Genomic DNA, 16,704 nt, shown 5'->3' on the forward strand with positions numbered 1-16,704 from the left:
TATATATATATTCATGTTGATGGTCTTTTTTTTTTATGCTGACCTTGTCTCCAGAGAAATCTTAAAAACACTGATGAGCATTCCTACATCTTCACCTAAAGCCGTCCTTAAATTATTATTTAAAAAAACAACTAAAATTCCTGCATGCTGACAGTGATTAGTCAAGAAATGAGCTCTGATATTCCAGATTTCCTTGGCTTTTTTTATTCTTTGTGTCTTGTTTCTCACTTGTTTGCTATTTTACCTGAAGAACCAACACACCAGCACCTCATGAACAAACCCCATCACGTTACCACTGCATTAATTGGCTTTGAAAATAAATTGTGGCCTTGCCCATTCCCCGGGGCTGTGGGGGCTCAGTCCTGTCCCTGTCCCTGTCCCTGTCCCTGTCCCTGTCCCTGTCCCTGCAGGGCTGCTTCTTTGGAAGCTGTGGGGTCCTGGGCTGGCACAGAGCGCTCGTGTGCAGGTGAAGTGGGTGATGAAGCAACTCCTGCTGAGGGGATTAAACCTGAGCCTCTCCACAATGCTCCCCGCTTTCTGCTCAAAGGGCACAGTGCCCTGTTTGCGGCTGAAGAGTGAATCTAAATGGGTTCTGACCACCAGGTGTGCAATTGAGGATCTCTGTGAAATCGCTTCCGAAATCAGAATTTGTTGGGGTTTTGGTTTGTTCGTTCGTAATGTGAGCTCTAAAGCGAAGCAGTAAACTCACGAGGAAGATTTAATTATCAAGCTACCAGAAAAAAACCCACTGGTGTTTTCATTGCTATTTTCAGCAGTAACTGAAGAAATAAAACCAAGCTGAGGTGCAGTTCCCTGTAGATCCCTTCTTTATCTCTCACAGCCCTGTCCTGCTGGGTTTCTTTCGGGTGTCTCATTTACTGAGTCAATGTGTTTTCTCTTTCGCTGCCGATTTGGAGAGAGGCAGAGGCAACTGCTCCAGGCACCTATTTTAACTGCTTTTCAGAGCTGTAACTCGTGTGACTGGCCCAAACTTCAGCTTGCAGGGTCCTGACTGCATTCCCTGTAGTTTATTTGCAAGCCTGGCTTCTTATGTTGTAGCTGTGACCTTACTACCAGTTTACTCCACCCACAACGTCCCCTGGGTCTGTCTGCAGGGGACATTTACCCTTCCAGCAGCAGCTCTCACCAGATCAAGGTGAAGTGGCTCCTGTTTGAAGTATTTTTCCCTCCTGTGGTGGGAGATGGATGCTCCCATCACAGTGTCCACATCAGACAAACATGTGCCAGTTTGTTCAGTGCTTAGAGATAGCAGAATCTATTTCTATCACTATCTGTAGAGCTATTAATAATTTCTTTAGGAGTGTGCCTTGCCTGTATCTTCTGTAAATGCCTGGGCTGCTGTCAGAAACACAACTCTCCAATCTGAAGCCCCTTTCAGTTAGTAGAAATGGTTTGTGTTTGTTGTTTTTTTAAAACCATTTATTTTGAATGCAAGTGTATTTTGATTTTTCCTAAAGCAGTACCCCAGAACTGCACTCTAGTACTTCACTATTTCAAATAATTATTATTTGCAACATTTTGATGGAAAATCTGGTATCACATGAACTTGGTATCTCTAACAAAATCATTACCACTTGCAGTTATTGCGGGTGTCACTTTTTCTTTTGTTCTTCCACCTCCAGGTGCAGACTGCGCAGCAGAAGCCTCCAGGTTCTCCTCCCCCTCTACCCTGCCCTGGTGAGACCACATCTGGAATATTGTGTCCAGTTCTGGGCCCCTCAGTTCAAGAAGGACAGGGAACTGCTGGAGAGAGTCCAGCGTAGGGCTACAAAGATGATCAAGGGAGTGGAGCATCTCCCTTCTGAGGAGCGGCTGAGGGAGCTGGGGCTCTTCAGTTTGCAGAAGAGGAGACTGAGGGGAGACCTCATTCATGGTTATAAATATTTAAAGGGTGAGTGTCACGAGGATGGAGCCAGGCTCTTCTCGGTGACAAACAGTGATAGGACAAGGGGTAATGGACACAAACTGGAACACAGGAGGTTCCACTTCAATTTGAGAAGAAACTTCTTCTCAGTGAGGGTGACAGAGCCCTGGCCCAGGCTGCCCAGAGAGGTTGTGGAGTCTCCTTCTCTGCAGACATTCAAAACCCGCCTGGACGCCTTCCTGTGCAACCTCATCTGGGTGTTCCTGCTCTGGCAGGGGGATTGGACTGGATGAGCTTTGGAGGTCCCTTCCAATCCCTAACGTTCTGGGATTCTGTGATTCTGTGAGATGCTGTGTCAGGCTGTGAGAGTTTATATAGGACGTAACTGGTGTGAAATTTGCAGATTTTACTAAAATTATGGGTAATTAATGGTCTTTGCATTGCCTTCACATGAACCTTCCTAGACAGAATTCATCATCCTACAGACTGGAATCTGTACTTCTAGTAATTATTATTATTAGAATGGTTTTGCCCTGAAAACCTGGTATTATCAGAGCGTTGTGTGTAGACTGGGTGTTTTGTACCAAGGGAAGTAGTTGAAGTGCCTGAGGGAAATAATAAATCCTGGGCTTCCCAAGAAAGCACTTTCAGGGCTAATAACATAAGCAGACCGGGTGGAACGGTCTCAGCTTTCTAAGACTCAGGAAATTGTTTTTGCCAGCTGAATATAAGCAAAGTGAATGTGTTTATTTTCTATTATTAGATGGCTGCACAGGAAGCAAGCACAGGGATTTTTGTTGTTGTCATTGTTCTGATTTTCACAGAAATACTATCCAAAAGAATTACGACTTTTTCTTGTAGTCCTGAAGTAAACTATTCTCTCTAAACAGAAATTATTGGGATTTAGAGACCGAGAGATGTTTTCGTTTCAGTGCGTATTCCTTTATCTTAGCGATTGCTACGTCAGACACTGGTACTGCAGGGCACGCCACAGATCAGGGCGCTCTGTGCCCACCTTCAGCAAAAAGGAAGATGTTTTTATTGAAGAGATCACCGCATCCCTCTCCAGTTCGGGGTTTTTTTGGTCTTTTTTTCCATATGGCAGGGACAGCCAAGTGTGGCTACTTCGGCTGTAAAACACTGCACCTGCGCCCTCTGCTGGTACCTCTGAAAACCGGTGTTTGACAGGGGCAGAGGCGTTCCCAGGGCTGCTCCATCGCCAGCAGGTGATGCTGTGCGGCCGAGTCTGTTTTCACCCAAACACTCCTGGCTTTCTGTTTAAAGTGGGTCACTCTTCCGGAACAGTCTTTTTTGCAGAGCGAGTTAGGGTTGGGCATTTCACAGCTCAAATTGGCCCATGCCATGTATGGTCTTAGCATCAGTTTAAAGTGCTGCTGCCCACAAAGCAGCGGGGAGACTTTTAGTGCTGTTAGGTGAAGAGCAAGAGCGGGCGCTGCTGCTGCTCTGCAGTTGCCGGGTGATTTAATGGTGCTCTGGGCTTTTTTTCCTTTTACCCTGGTGTTTGTGTGGAAGCACGGCCACTGCCCCAGTGCACTGATCCAGAGGCACTTTGCCCCATCAGTCCCAAGCGTTGCCTTGGAAATGTAAGTTCACAGACCATTAATAACAATTCAGGCCACTTTTTGAGATGTTTTAGTTCCTTGTGGCAGGTGAGGGCATGCCCCTCATCTGCTGGTTACCAAAAGCTCAGCCTTCTTCTAACTGCAGTGACTCTGTTCAGTCAGGAAGCTCTGCAGCAGCTGCCTCCTGTCTTATTTCTCACACCGTTCTTAGGGACACGCAGGGTTTATTTAACAGAAGACAGAGCTGTCACAAGCCAAGCTGCAAGTCTGGGTACAGCTGCTGGCCCTCACTGCCAGGACCGTCAGGGCAGTTTTCCATCCATGACCCAGCGATCATCTCACTACCGACAGGGGCTGCAGATTCCCTGAATTAGAAACACTGGGGCAGCAATTACGCAAAAGCTCGTCCCTGCTCTGGGGCCTTATTCAGCCAAAATTAAGAAAAGAATCCCCTCTTTCTGTTAATGTATTGGTTAATAATATTATACACCCAATAAAACTGGAAGAATCATCACCAGAGTTCCAGAGCACTTACTTCATGTTTTATTTTAGGCATGGTGTGCAGACACAGCACTTCACCATCCCCCTTTTAAAACCTCTGCTGGGACCTGACCACACAATTTATGGGAACTCGAGGAAGGCACCATCGGTTTCACCTTGACAACCTGATCAGAAAAACGTAATTTCCACCTCCCACCAAATATTCTGAGAGGGTATTTCAATGCCCCAGGGAAAACTGCTTGTCTCAGTGCACACCTGCTCCCTCTCCTGTAGCCCGGCTTCCCGTGCTGAAATCAAGACGCAATGCAAACAGGATTCATATAAAGAAAATAACCTTTATTAGACAAGTCCATCAAACCCTGAAAAAACAGTGTCAGGTAAACATTACTAAAGGTTTTTCCAGCAATGCAGAAACCTCTGGAACTGAGAAATTCAGGAAATTTTATGTTCCTTTTGTTGCATTAGTAAATTCTCTCCCTCCTGTGACATGAGAGAGCTCAAAAATCTTGCATTAACTCAGCAATTATTTTAACATAGTAACTTCCCACACAATTTTGTACAAAGCTGTCCAACTCTCTTCTCTTTGCTGACTAAAAAAACACGTTTAAAACCCATCCAGCTTATTAAAAATAACAAGTCTTTGATGTACAGCACAGGAATTTCCAGACTGGAAGGAGCATGGTCCATACGCTGAGGGTAACTCGGGTGGCTGAGGTTTAACTGCAGGTACATAAATTACTGCTCCAGCTTCTTCCTCTGGCTAAACGTGACACCACTCCTCTGCTACCACTGATTTACAACGCTCCATAAACCTGCAGTAAACAGGAGCTTGGCAGCAAGTAACCACAGTTTCCAAAACTGCTAATTTTAATTTCCTCTAAGAGCATGGAGAGGGTGTTGCAGCCACGCAGTGAGTTTTGACGTTACTCACCAACAGCCGTGGAACACGGGGCATGTTTGACCTCCAGTTACGCTGTGCCACTTCAAACAAAAGCCATTTAAGGTTCAGCTTTATAATCAAACGATTATGCTCAAAACCTGTTGGTCTCAGATGGCACCGCCACCCACAGCTCCTCAGACCACTGCAGTGGACTGAAGCACCCAGGGCAGAGCTGAGTCAGAGGTCAAGCAAGCACCGGTCCCTGTCACCTCAAAACCCAGGGCACAGCCTGGCCACTGCAGCTTGAACTTGGTCACTCGCATCGTGGGTGACTGGAACCTGCCCCGGTGGGGAGAGACTAGGACAGCAGCTATGTGGGGCAAGCGGCTTAAACCAGAGCGAGGAAATCGGGCAACTGGTGCTTTCTGACCTGTGACAAACAGCTCCCTCGTCCTCGCTCCTGGTCACAGCTTCTCTGAGCTCCCTGCTCTGCCCTGGCACCAGGGAGGGCTTCCCCTGGGGATGTTCCCCCTGGACATGGTTCAGCCGGTGGTGGTTAGTGCAGAAGTGGCACAGGGAGACTGGAAGAGCTGGCAGGTGGTTAGGACAGAGATAAGCTCAGCACAGAGGCACTGGAAGAATCATCTGAAGAAACAATTCACTGTAACAATGAAGTTGCTTTTATTAAAACAGAAGTGTTAAGCCAAGAAAATAAATTATCACTATGATAGACATATTTAGAACATAAGGAAGGACGTTAAATCTTGAGCTCCAGGTCAATATAACCCTGAAACAGAAAGTTACACTACTTTTCTTAAATACCTCGGTTTCTCTTCATGCCCTTCCAAAAACTTTATAAAATGTGCAGCTTACAGAACAAATAGTAATAGAGTCACTTGTAACAAAAATCTGTACAGCTCATAGCTTTAAAAATAATACTTTTTTTTTTTCCCAAACTGCTGTGTTACTTATTACTTATAAATACAGGGCTAACAAGCTTTGAATGCCCACGGTCCCATCCAACACCAAAGCTATTGCGTGTAGTTGACAGAAACCTTGCTGGGTCTTCCCCAGGCAGAGGTCAGGTTTTGGCTGTTTGAAAGAGCCTGATTATGTGTGGAAAAAAAAGAAAATAAATCTTGCTGGGTGAAGACTGTCTCCTTCTGCTGGTCAGAGGCCTGGGGTCTTCAGTGAGTTTGAAATGGCAATCAAACCTGGAACACAGCACCGTGCAATGGGTTAGACCAGCTGCACTCCTGGGAGCTGGCAGGATCCCACAGGCCCCTCTGTCTCAGCCAGCAGTGATTTTGCAAAATACTTGAAAAATCACTGTTTGTCAGAGCTGCGCTTTGGTGGGGAAAGAGCACTTTACTGGGAGAGCCTCACAGGAGAAGCATGGCTCTTCCCCCACGTGGAAGGCTGCCTCTGCACCTCAGGACTCCCCCGAAGACTACATGGGGTCAGCAAACCCCACTGCCTCTATGGCCACTTCAAAGGTCTCATCTGTGGCACCCCTCACTCCCAGAAGGTGCTCTGAATCTTAAATTTTAACCTTGGCAGGTTCTGTTTAGCTGGTTATGAACTCCTGTACCTGCAGATCACAAGCTGTAGGCCTTCACACTTTTAACACCCCCACCTGGCCAAACCTATGAGCCACCTACCACCCTTCACCTGGACCACTGAAGCCCTAATACTGCCCCTCTCATCTTTGTACCCTCTGCTCCCTGCAAAAAGGGAGGCTGAGTCCCAAGGACAGAGAGGAAAAAGCTGAGCCAGAAGCAGGCTCCTTTGAGTGGGGCCTGACTCAGCTTTCCAAGGGCTGCCACCTGCACATGAGAAGCCCTGTTTGTCTGTGAGTACTGCCAGGGCTGACTCCTCCTCAGCTCAACAGTTATTTCCTCACAGACAATCGGGAAGTGCAGGAGCAACATCTGGCAGCTCCCTCAGGACATCCTGACCACAACCTACCAGGTTGCTCTGCCTGGCGATGTGCAGTTTCCTTCAGAGGTTCAAAGGAGACTGTGGGCTAAATCCAGCTTGGGGAGAATACCACGGGTTCCCCAAAGCAGTTCAGAGGGACTAACGAAGAGCAGGATTTTGGCAAACAGCCACAGGAAACAGATTAGTGGTTAGACAGCTGGGCAGCATTCAGAGGAAAGCAGCTCATCTGAACACTGGTGACTAGGCCAGGCTCAAACCTCTGCTACCTGGAAGTGATTTTGCTTGTTTTGCTTCTGCTCCTTCAAACCGGGGAGGCATCAGAGCAGCCGATCAAGGCGATGGCTCTGTGGGAGCTGGTCTTCTCTAACCAGATGAATCAGAGCCTCACAGACTGGTCAGGAATGCGTGTGGAAAACTGCTCATTGAGAAGCAGAGGGTGAGGTTCTCCTGACTCAGAGCTACTGACAAACCTACCCAGCACTCAGAGCTGCTGGAAAATGCCTTTCAGGGGCTACTTACAACAACTCCACTTCCTTAGGCGGAATACACGTGCAGAGGGGCTCACACTATTGTCGAGGGACTTATGGTGACCTGGCCTGCTTTCTGCAGAGGAGAGAAGCCAGCATTAGTACAGGGTTAGAGAACAACAGCATCAGGACACGATCTAGTGGGCTGGGAAGCGGCTGAGAACTCTCAGGAACATAAGAGGGGACACACTGACATCTCAGAGCAATGGGCTCCTGCTTCTCCATCTCATCACTTCCCAAAAAAGGCCCAAACCTCCTAGAAAAGGAGCTTAGCAGCATCTGCAGCAGAGCTCCATTTGCCCCAGGAGGTTACGTATGTACCCCAGCCCATGACAGCATTAAAGTTCCTGTGTGCAGCCTCCAGCACTGCAGGTCCTCCCCAGCACATCTCCTTGGAGATCTTGGCCACCGCAGGGGAGGCTCTCACAGCAGAGGGGTTCTCGCCTGTCCCAGAGTAGGAGTCTCTGCAAGAGGAAAGTCACTTCCCCACAGCGACTCCTAGCCCGAAAGCAGCACCTTCAGCCCCCCCATGAGAGGCAGTGGCTTGAACTGGTGAGGCAGTTGCAGGAACAGGCAAAGTGAAGAGAGTATTTTGGCTGCTGGCACTTACTGCAGAAATATATTGGCTGTTTGTGAACCTGGGTTTCTCCTCCATGGCAGAGCTGTGTTGTGAGCCTAGGGGCATGTAGGTCGGTGAGCCCATGTCTTCACAGAAGCTTTCTTGTGGGATGCTGGAGACACAGCCGCTGTCGGAGCCACTGGAGCCACTGCCTGACATGCAATGTGATGATTCTGAGCTCTCTGTTGCTGGAGGAAGAAAGGAAGGTCACTCTGATGGCCACGAATTTGGCCTACAGTACCTGTGCTACAGACACTTGATAATGTTTTTGCAGAGGCATTGGCCACAAAGCCCGCAGGTAAACCGCACTCCTGCCTGGGCCTCCTTAAAGCCATTAGGCAACAAAATAACCCAAGGAAGTGTAGCAAATGTTGCTGGAGATTGATACAGTGTAAGCCAAAGGGTCACTGGGTCAGGCTGGTGAGAGGGGCAGACACCAGCACTGATCTCCGAAGACACAGCAGCCCCAGTGTGTGGCATCAAGCCTGGCGCTGGGATGGCTGCAGATCGGTGGGCACTTCACTAATCCCTATGTGTGAGCTAACACAGCTCATGAAAGCTGAGACAGAGCTGGCATGGAAGGGCAGGGCCCTTCTTGCCCCAGTTTGGCTATGGGGCAGGGACTACCATAAGCCCAGTGAGCCCGGTCTGACCACACAGCACAGGGTGAGGTGTGGGGATAGGCTCGCACATCCTCACGGAGTGGCAGGCTCGTACGTACTCAGTGATGGCTGGCTGCTCGTCTCGTGCTCCAGCTCATCTTCCTCGATGCAGGTCCCGATATCAAAGGGGCGGGTGGGGGCCAGGACGCCTGGCAGCAGAGCCTGGTCCAGGTACATGTGGAGGTTGAGGGGTCCCAGCAAGGAGGAGGACGAAGGGCTGTACGCAGCAGGGGTGCTGCCAGCAGAGAGCTGCGCCTGGGTCCTCTTGTATGGGTTAGAATGGTCAAAAAGAGACACTGCAATTGATGCTCTGGTCCTGGCGCCTGCCAGAAAAACAGACCAAAAACACTCTGAGCACCAGTTCTGCCCAGCTTACGTAGAGCAAGGGGGCAGGCATGGCTAGCACTTACCCCTGCCTTTCATGATATAATCAATAGCACGGTCATTGATAGCTGCCTCGCTGGGTTTGATATCCAGGAACGGCTTGTTGCCCACACCCATGGAGACCATCTCCTGCATACGGATTTCTGGAGAGGAAGAGACCCACGGCCACATCGTGAAGTTGCTCCGATCCACCCCACAGCTGCTATGCAGCCCCAAGCCAAAGCGCTCCTGGGCCAGGCTGCTCCTGAGGTACTGAGATGAGATCTGTTCTCCCGTTTCTCCCTGGTCCTGAGAAGCTCCCACAGACAAGCAATCATGCCTTGCTCTGGCCAAGTAGCTCAGCGCCATGCCACCTACTAGAGTCCTGCCAAGCGGGAAGCCTGAGGTGGAGAGGAGGAACTCAGGCCAGACAGCTGCCACCTAAGTAGTGACCTAGACCGTGGGGAGAAGTGAGCCTTTTGGGAGCACAGCCCAAGCTCACAGGGCAGCAAATCCTGTGCTAGCATCTCCCATTTCTCCGAGAGTCCAGGTGGGTGTCTACAGTCACACAGAGCTTGGACAGGTCAAGTTCCTTGGGGTTGAGGGGCAGGGAAGGGACAGCCAAGCCCAGCGCATGCTCCTGAGGCTGCATGCTGGCACACAGCTGCTGCTGCACAGAGCTGCCTGGTAACAGGCTCCAAACCTACTCAGAACAGCATGAGCCGAACAGGGCTCCCGCACCTTTAGCGGCACAGACGCCCCGGGAAGGAATCACACCTTTATTGCGGGCTGCCTGCTGCCACAGGATCTTGGCAATGTCACTGGTCCAGGCCTGCTTAGTCTCAGCTGAGCTGGCCTGGAGGATGTAGGTGTCACTGGACTTTCGCCTTCGGAACCAGATCTCAAAGCGCAGGCCGCTGTCTCCCGAGTTCTCCGTCAGACCGATGTCTGCAGTCTGCCAGAAAAGGAAGAGCAAAGCATCAACTGGGACTCCACCAGGAGCAGAAAAGGTAAACTCTGTCTGTACCCTGTACCAGAGCTACTCCCAGCTTGGCAGACTCAACAGGAAGGAGCCTCAGGTTCTGAACAGGTCCAGGTACAAACTGCACACAGCTGAGCAGAGACAGCCCAGGCCATTCCCTGTGCTTCATCCAGAGTCAGCACCACCTCCCTGCCACACACACATTGCCTTTGCCTTGCACTCTGCAACCCTCAGAAGACCCTGGCCCCACATCCCGCAGCACAAAGGTGGCCAAGGCATTAATGTGTAAAGCATTCCCTTCTGGCTTCACTGCACAGTATGAGCAGTTCTTCTGTGGAAAGTGCTCCTGCTCCCCATTTCAGAGCCATGTGTCCATGGGGAAACCAGCCACGGATACCTCCTGTGCAAGAGGGAGCTGCAGGGCTGCCCTTACCTTGAAGGAGCGCTTGTAGATATACACATCAAAGCCACCCTCGATCCTCTTGGGCTTGCTGAACAGGATCAGGTCCTCAAAGAGGAAGACATGTCGCTGGCACTTCCTACGGCCCAGCCAGATGGTGAACTCGTCCTGCCGCACCAGCTGCCCCTGCTCCTTCAGGTTCACCTGGACACAGGGAATATCCTGGTAAGACCCCAGCAGGATCAGGTCCCAGCAGCCCCAGACCAGGAGAGCGGGGTCCCATATAGCTGCGGCCCAGGCAGTGAAGAAGTGGCAGCTACCTGCCATCTTAGGAGGCCTCTTGGAGCAGCAGAGTTGTGTGGCACTGCTAGAGGCCTCATCAGGCTGAAACAACTGGCTCAGAGCTCAGAGAGCTCCACCTCTTTCCAAGGCATGGCACACAGATGTCCCTCTTCTGCCACCCTGTGAAGATCTGTGACAAACCTCTGGGGTGGCAACTGGAGGCAGCAGCCAAAGCATCATCTTAGGTGGAAGACAGGAGCTGAAGAGGAAAGAGGTCCTACCAAACTGCCAGGAGCACATCCAGGTCAGAAGGGCACCGTCTCAGTTCTTCCTGCTCCAGATCTCTCTTCCTCCACATTGAACCCTGTGGTTTCTCTCCTCCTCCACTTTGCTTGTCTCTCCTTCAAGTCCCACCCTAACTGATTTTAGCCTACCCCCAACAACAGTTTGAATTCCTTCTTACAAACTGCCTGACCCTCTTATTACCAGCTCAAAAGAGATGGAAGGGATCAAGGCAGCCTGCAGGACATCATCTGCAAGGGCTGCCAGACTGGCTCGCATCACCAGTAAGTACCTAGGAGCGTGTTTATGACAAGCAGCTCACCCAGCTCAAGTACCAGCATCCAAGCTGCCTGTCCTAGCAGATCAAGGAGTGCTTGCTCTGTGCCTCAGGAGTCCCACTATGCTGTACTGGCAGACAGCACCCTGATTACTGTGGGAATTTGAGGGCAGGGTCACCATACGATCTGAAGACCCCAAGTCCAGAGAAGGGGAAGAAAGGGAGGGCACTGGAACGTACGTCACAGTCGCGGATGGCATCCATGGCCAGCAGGTCATTTCCATGCCGAAGCTGAAACTTCACCATCTCCTCAGCCGCACGGAGGTAGCCCAGCTCCTGCTCTTGAGCCTCACTGCACTCCTTGATCAGGTCCTTCAGGAGCAGGGCATATTTGCTCATCCGCTGGATGGGTTTCAGCAGGTAGGAGGCCAGGTCCATCTTATCTCCAAGCTGTACCTGTTTGAACTGAGAAATGCAGCAGAAAGTGAAGGCAGCAGCTTTCTGTGGAGAGCCCAGTGCCCCACAGATTTCCTAACTGGGGTTCTCTGTTTGCTTTGTGGGGAAATGCAAGGCCCAAGGACCAATGCTGCTCTGTGCTGGGCTGCCTTCCAAAGCACTCACTGCATCTCTGCCCCTGTGCCTCCACATACACTTGTGCAGAGAGCCATGCCAGGAAAGCAGAGGTAGTGCTGAGCACACCATGAGGAAAGTCGGGCTTGTTTAAACAGATCAGCAACCCAAACACCAAGAATAATCATGACATAGGCAGTGGAATTTACCTTGAAGAAGGTATTCCCATGGCTGGCCAGCAGCGAGTCTGACTTCGGCTTGTTCTTGCTGTACAATGCATACATCCCAAATTGGTCTTTCTGCAAGAGAGATCCCCGCATGAGACCAACACACACACCCAGGACACAGTGACAGCCATGCCCCGAGTTCGTTACTCTGGTACCTCTGCCCCTCCCAGGCTGTACCAGAGCTTCCTATGGCATCAGGAACTGCTTTGCTTCAAGTTCATTAAGAGCCAGGGAATGCTCTTGTCTTCCTACTCCTACAAGTAGCTAGGACTTAATCCACTTTTCTGTTACCTGTTGCCCCCTACATACCTCAACAGATACCATTCACCTCGTAGCAGCAAACATGCATGAAGGAGCTGAGCTTAAGATCGGCGCACCATGCTTCGACCTAGCAGCCCTTTTCAACAAGACCAGTGGGTCTTCACCTCTCTGCTCATTAAAGTCCTTCTGCACTGACCCCACAGACAGAAGACAGGGTAAGGGATGCCCCTCCAGAAGCAGATGGACTTTAAGGAGCACACATTTTGCTTCCCTGGCAGTGTTTCTTGGTAGCAAAGAACAACAGGAAAGGCAAAGAGCACCTGCTGCTACCTGGGCTTAGCCTCACAGAGCCATCCTAGTTAAACCTAGCATTTGAGCCGGCAGGGGACAAACCAACCCAGCCTCACTGGTAATCCTCACTGCAAAAGAGCCACAGCCCACTAACACACAGGTGAGCAGCCAAACCTATAGGCACTGCTGTGCATAGGAGCCACACACGTGTCCAGAGGAGCCTGACCCCAAGGGAAGATGCTGATGCCTTACATGTCGGAGGAAGCAGTGGCTGACCCGCAGCGGGTGGTTGCAGCAGCTCTCAAGCTCTCGCAGGAAGTACTGGCTATGGAAGTCGTAGAGTTTCTCCAGGTTCCCAAAAATGACGCTGCGCTTCCCACGCAGGTCCTGGGGGAGGTCGAGGCGCTCCATCTCGGGGAAGTAGCTATCAATGATGTAGCTAAGTGACCTCACGTATTCCCGCTCCGTGGTCACCATCTCGTCAATGATGTGCCGCAGCTTGCTGCAAGAGGAAACACTCAGCCTTGAGGAGAGACAGCAAGGGGCTGCAGCAGTCATAGCACCTGCAAAGTGCTGCGCTGTCCCAAGAAAAGCTCTTCCTGAGACCCAACACAGAGATGAGATGATCCCTTAGCACCATCCAAGCTCAGATTGGCAACTGTCTGCAGTGGTTCTGACCCTGAGCATTGGCAAAATTCATGGCTGACCTAAGGAACTGTCGGCTTTTCTGTTCAGGAAGGGTGAGCCTCAGGTTGGCTGTGGTCCTTACCCAACCTCAGCAGGATGCACAACCCTCAGGCTCAACCAAGCCCCTGCTCTGGACACAACGGGCTGAAACACACTCCTGAAACAACAGGGACAGCAGAAGTCACAATAACTTCTGTGAGAAGTCGTTGGCCTGATGACTGGATGCAGTGGGAGGCAATGTTAGCCCTGAAAACAAGCCTTGTATCACTTCATTAGCAAACAGCAATTTCTAGCATGGGTTGCTCCATAAGTCTGAAAGGATCACTCCTAGGTACTCGAGGTTTCCACTGCGAGGCAGTGCAGCACCAAACGTAACTACTCCAACATGTGCCTGCCTTCCTGGCCTCTCAGTGCTCCCCCAGGCCAACTCCTCTGGCTGTTCAGAAGATGGAGCAGCAGGACTGCTTCAGCCCCCATGGACAGGAGGGCTGCTTCACCTTGAGATGCAAAGCAGTTAACTTTTATCTGCTGGTGTTCATCATCTGCCATGAGCCTTCCTGACATATACTGGATGATCAGAGGCCCCTTCCAGAGGATTTCCTTGTCCCCAGCCAAGCCATCCAGAGCAGAGGCTCTTCATTAAGGAGCTCTATAGTCCTCCTGCATCCAGTGCTAGTTTCAAAACTCAACCGCTATTTTTTTTATTCTTTTTCCAATGAGAGCAGCTGAAAGACCTGCCTGGTGAACCCCTTTCAAGAACAACTCGCATCCCTCAGCTCTCCATATCCTAGGTATGTTGCAGAAGTTCAGTTGAGAGCCTCAAGGCCAAAGGAAGAGAAGAAAAGAACACAAACCATCTGCAAGTCACCCAAACTGAGATCCCAGCCCCAACGTGCAAATGCAAACACGCTTCCACCCGTGAAGCTGCTGTCACAGGGTACTGGAAGTGCCCTGCCCCAGTCTAGGTACAGCCACCCCTGAAAACCAGGGAAGAACAATGCACTATGCTTTTGCTCTCCCTTTGCACCTGTCCCACTGGCTCACCCCCGAGCGCTATGTTTCTGCAAACTCTTGTCCTCTAATGTCAGTGATGTTCAGACTTCCTCTCCTGCCTGGGAACTGCTCTTTCCCCTCTTAAAAAGGAGCTGTGCTGTGTAGGAAGAGCAAAAGATCCCATTTCTCTGCCTTCCTCCACAAAGGCTCTACCTCTCCATCCATCTGCCCTGTTCCCACTTGCAAAGTGACTGCCACTGCGCAGCTCTTCTCATCTCTGCTGGCTCCCTTCTCGCTATCCTGAAACTGGAGCACCGAGTGTCACAGTCACTTACCTGCCCCAGCTCTTGGCATCCGATGCGGAGAGGCAGCCCCCCTGTCCCTCAGGCAGGCAGTCCACAGCACTGCCGCAGCGCAAAAGTCCTGTCCACCAGCTCAGTACTGCTCACCTCCAGCCCCTTAATAAAGACGCCGGTGTTGCCGTATCTGGCCGGCTCGCTCAGCGTCCTCTGGCAGCCTGACCACAGGCTCTCACCACAGGGGAGGTCAAAGCTTTGGGCCTTTCGGAGCATCCTCCTGGGAGGCAGCTTTCCAGAGGCTGGGGTGGAGGTGCAAGATGGTTTCACCTCTAGGGTTTCTAATATGCTCTCCAGGTTTGTCTTTTCTTCAGGCAGCTTTGGAGACTTGGAAGCCCCACTGGCAAAAGAAACTCTGCTCAAGTGAGGACTAGGGCTGAGAGCAGCTTGACTGGCAAATTCTTCCCCAGCACTGACATCGCCAGGGCAGCTCAGGGAAGGCGAGGGAGCTTTCTCCTTAGCCCATCCTGGAGAGCAGTTGGGTCTGCTGTAGCAGTGGGATGTGCTGGAAGTCCTGTCCCAGTGCGACCCAGAGGCGGCCCCCTCGGAGTGCCTTCGGTGGGACAGACTGCCAGCATCACTGCTGGCCCGGGGCTGCTCCCCCGTGGATGGTTTGCGGTCAGAGAGCAGAGATCTCCTTGTTCTCAAGGCTGCTTCGAGTTTCTTTTCAAAAACCAGCTTGGTCTCCTGGCATTTGGACCATGCAAATTTCCACTGCTTGAGTCCCTTGTCACTCTTCAGCTCGCAGGCCAGCTCCTTCATCTCCTGAAACCGGGCATCGCTGATGTCCGGGTGCTGCCCCTTGTAACTCTCCAGGCACTTGATGACACCTGCACAGTGTTCGGCGGAGCTGCAGTCCTCCATGCTGATGCAGGCAAGGTGTCGCATCCCTTCCAAGGCCCACTCGTATGCCTGCAGAACGCAAGAACGAAAGGCAACAATCAGTCAGAGGGATCTGGGGAAGAATAACCCTAATTCGGTGTCTAAAGAGCACAAAACAAGAGAAAGGATCAGTGTGTGGCCACCACAGTCTCTCAAGTGTGTGTGTGTATGAGGGGGTGGTGCTGCTATTGTCAATGGTGTTTAACAATTCAGCAAAACAAATGGCTCCTTATGCCCAGGGCTTCAGCTGCGCTGGCCACTCTACCACAGCTCCACCTCCCTGCCAGGTCCCTGTGACTCTGGGGCACTCATGCTGCTGGGCACATTGGTCTCTGGGCATGGGGGGCCCAGGGGAAGAAGCCAAGGCTGCAGGAATTCACCCCTCAGTATGGTCCTGCTCGGTGTAAAACCTGGACCGTGCCCACCTCCTTCGCACAGCTCTTCTCACCACTATCACATAGGACGAAAGGGCATCAGTAAGCTGTGGGGAATGGGACTGCTGTGCTTCTCCCCATGTCATCTCCCCAGAGCTGACAGCACAGAGGCCTGGAGCTGGATCAGAGCTGGGCTGTGTGGATCACCTTGAGTGCTCTGACCCATCCTTACAGCCAGGAGGAATCTGAGACCATGCAAGGCCAGTTGCAGCTTCTGCACTCTCCACACTGGCACCAGCGTGGTGTGCTGCACCCTGCCTACCTGCCTGGCCCTGCTTGCAATGCACTACATGCTTGTGCTGGTTAGTGGAACATCAAGCTCAGCAGTTTGTTCCTAATAGTCCAAAAATGCTGGAAGCAGTTTCATGGGGTTTAACTCTAGCAGTGGTGCATACGCTGGCCTTGATAAAACAGCTCTGTTGTATCAGTCAAACAAGAGGAGTGGTTCAAAATGTGGTCCAATGTGGCAGACGCAAGGTAAGACAGCCGTGCCACCACGGCAGGAAAGGGGCTAACGAAGCACCATGGGCTAAGACCTGTCTGTCATTGATAGAAATGAGAAGAAAGGCAAATATCTGAATTAGTCAGGCTCATAAGCCACTGCTTTCTCTATAAAGCAGGGGTGATGACAAGGTTTAACTATGGAGTGAATAAGATGTGACCAGGTGCCATAGGTGAGGCCAGGAAACTACTCAGTGAAAATGCAGAGTTTTTTGTTAAAATCAGATACACAAGGCAGGGAAAATACCCAGGACAGGCCCGCTTGGCACATTCCACCAACTGCCCAAGGCCAGCAGAATGTGTGTTTTTCTACCTGCT

At 51.1% G+C, this 16,704-nt stretch overlaps 1 protein-coding gene across 1 annotated transcript in view; it reads right to left on the bottom strand.

The window, feature by feature from the left end:
* Nucleotides 1-7,927: 7,927 nt before the first annotated feature.
* LOC104540790 (pleckstrin homology domain-containing family G member 4B-like) overlaps nucleotides 7,928-16,704 on the bottom strand; it is a gene marked incomplete at its 3' end in the record, with an annotated part of 71,483 nt that continues 62,706 nt past the window's right edge. Inside the window, exons 16-24 of the mRNA XM_010184676.1 lie at nucleotides 14,619-15,481; nucleotides 12,786-13,035; nucleotides 11,964-12,053; nucleotides 11,425-11,649; nucleotides 10,377-10,547; nucleotides 9,739-9,916; nucleotides 9,009-9,125; nucleotides 8,658-8,921; nucleotides 7,928-8,124 (exon numbers count right to left, since the gene is read on the bottom strand). Of these exons, the coding sequence (XP_010182978.1) occupies nucleotides 7,928-8,124; nucleotides 8,658-8,921; nucleotides 9,009-9,125; nucleotides 9,739-9,916; nucleotides 10,377-10,547; nucleotides 11,425-11,649; nucleotides 11,964-12,053; nucleotides 12,786-13,035; nucleotides 14,619-15,481 (2,355 nt within the window). The remainder of the gene's footprint in view (nucleotides 8,125-8,657; nucleotides 8,922-9,008; nucleotides 9,126-9,738; nucleotides 9,917-10,376; nucleotides 10,548-11,424; nucleotides 11,650-11,963; nucleotides 12,054-12,785; nucleotides 13,036-14,618; nucleotides 15,482-16,704) is intronic.

Source organism: Mesitornis unicolor, unplaced genomic scaffold (genome assembly GCF_000695765.1).
Source record: "Mesitornis unicolor isolate BGI_N332 unplaced genomic scaffold, ASM69576v1 scaffold16695, whole genome shotgun sequence".
NCBI lineage: Eukaryota > Metazoa > Chordata > Aves > Mesitornithiformes > Mesitornithidae > Mesitornis > Mesitornis unicolor.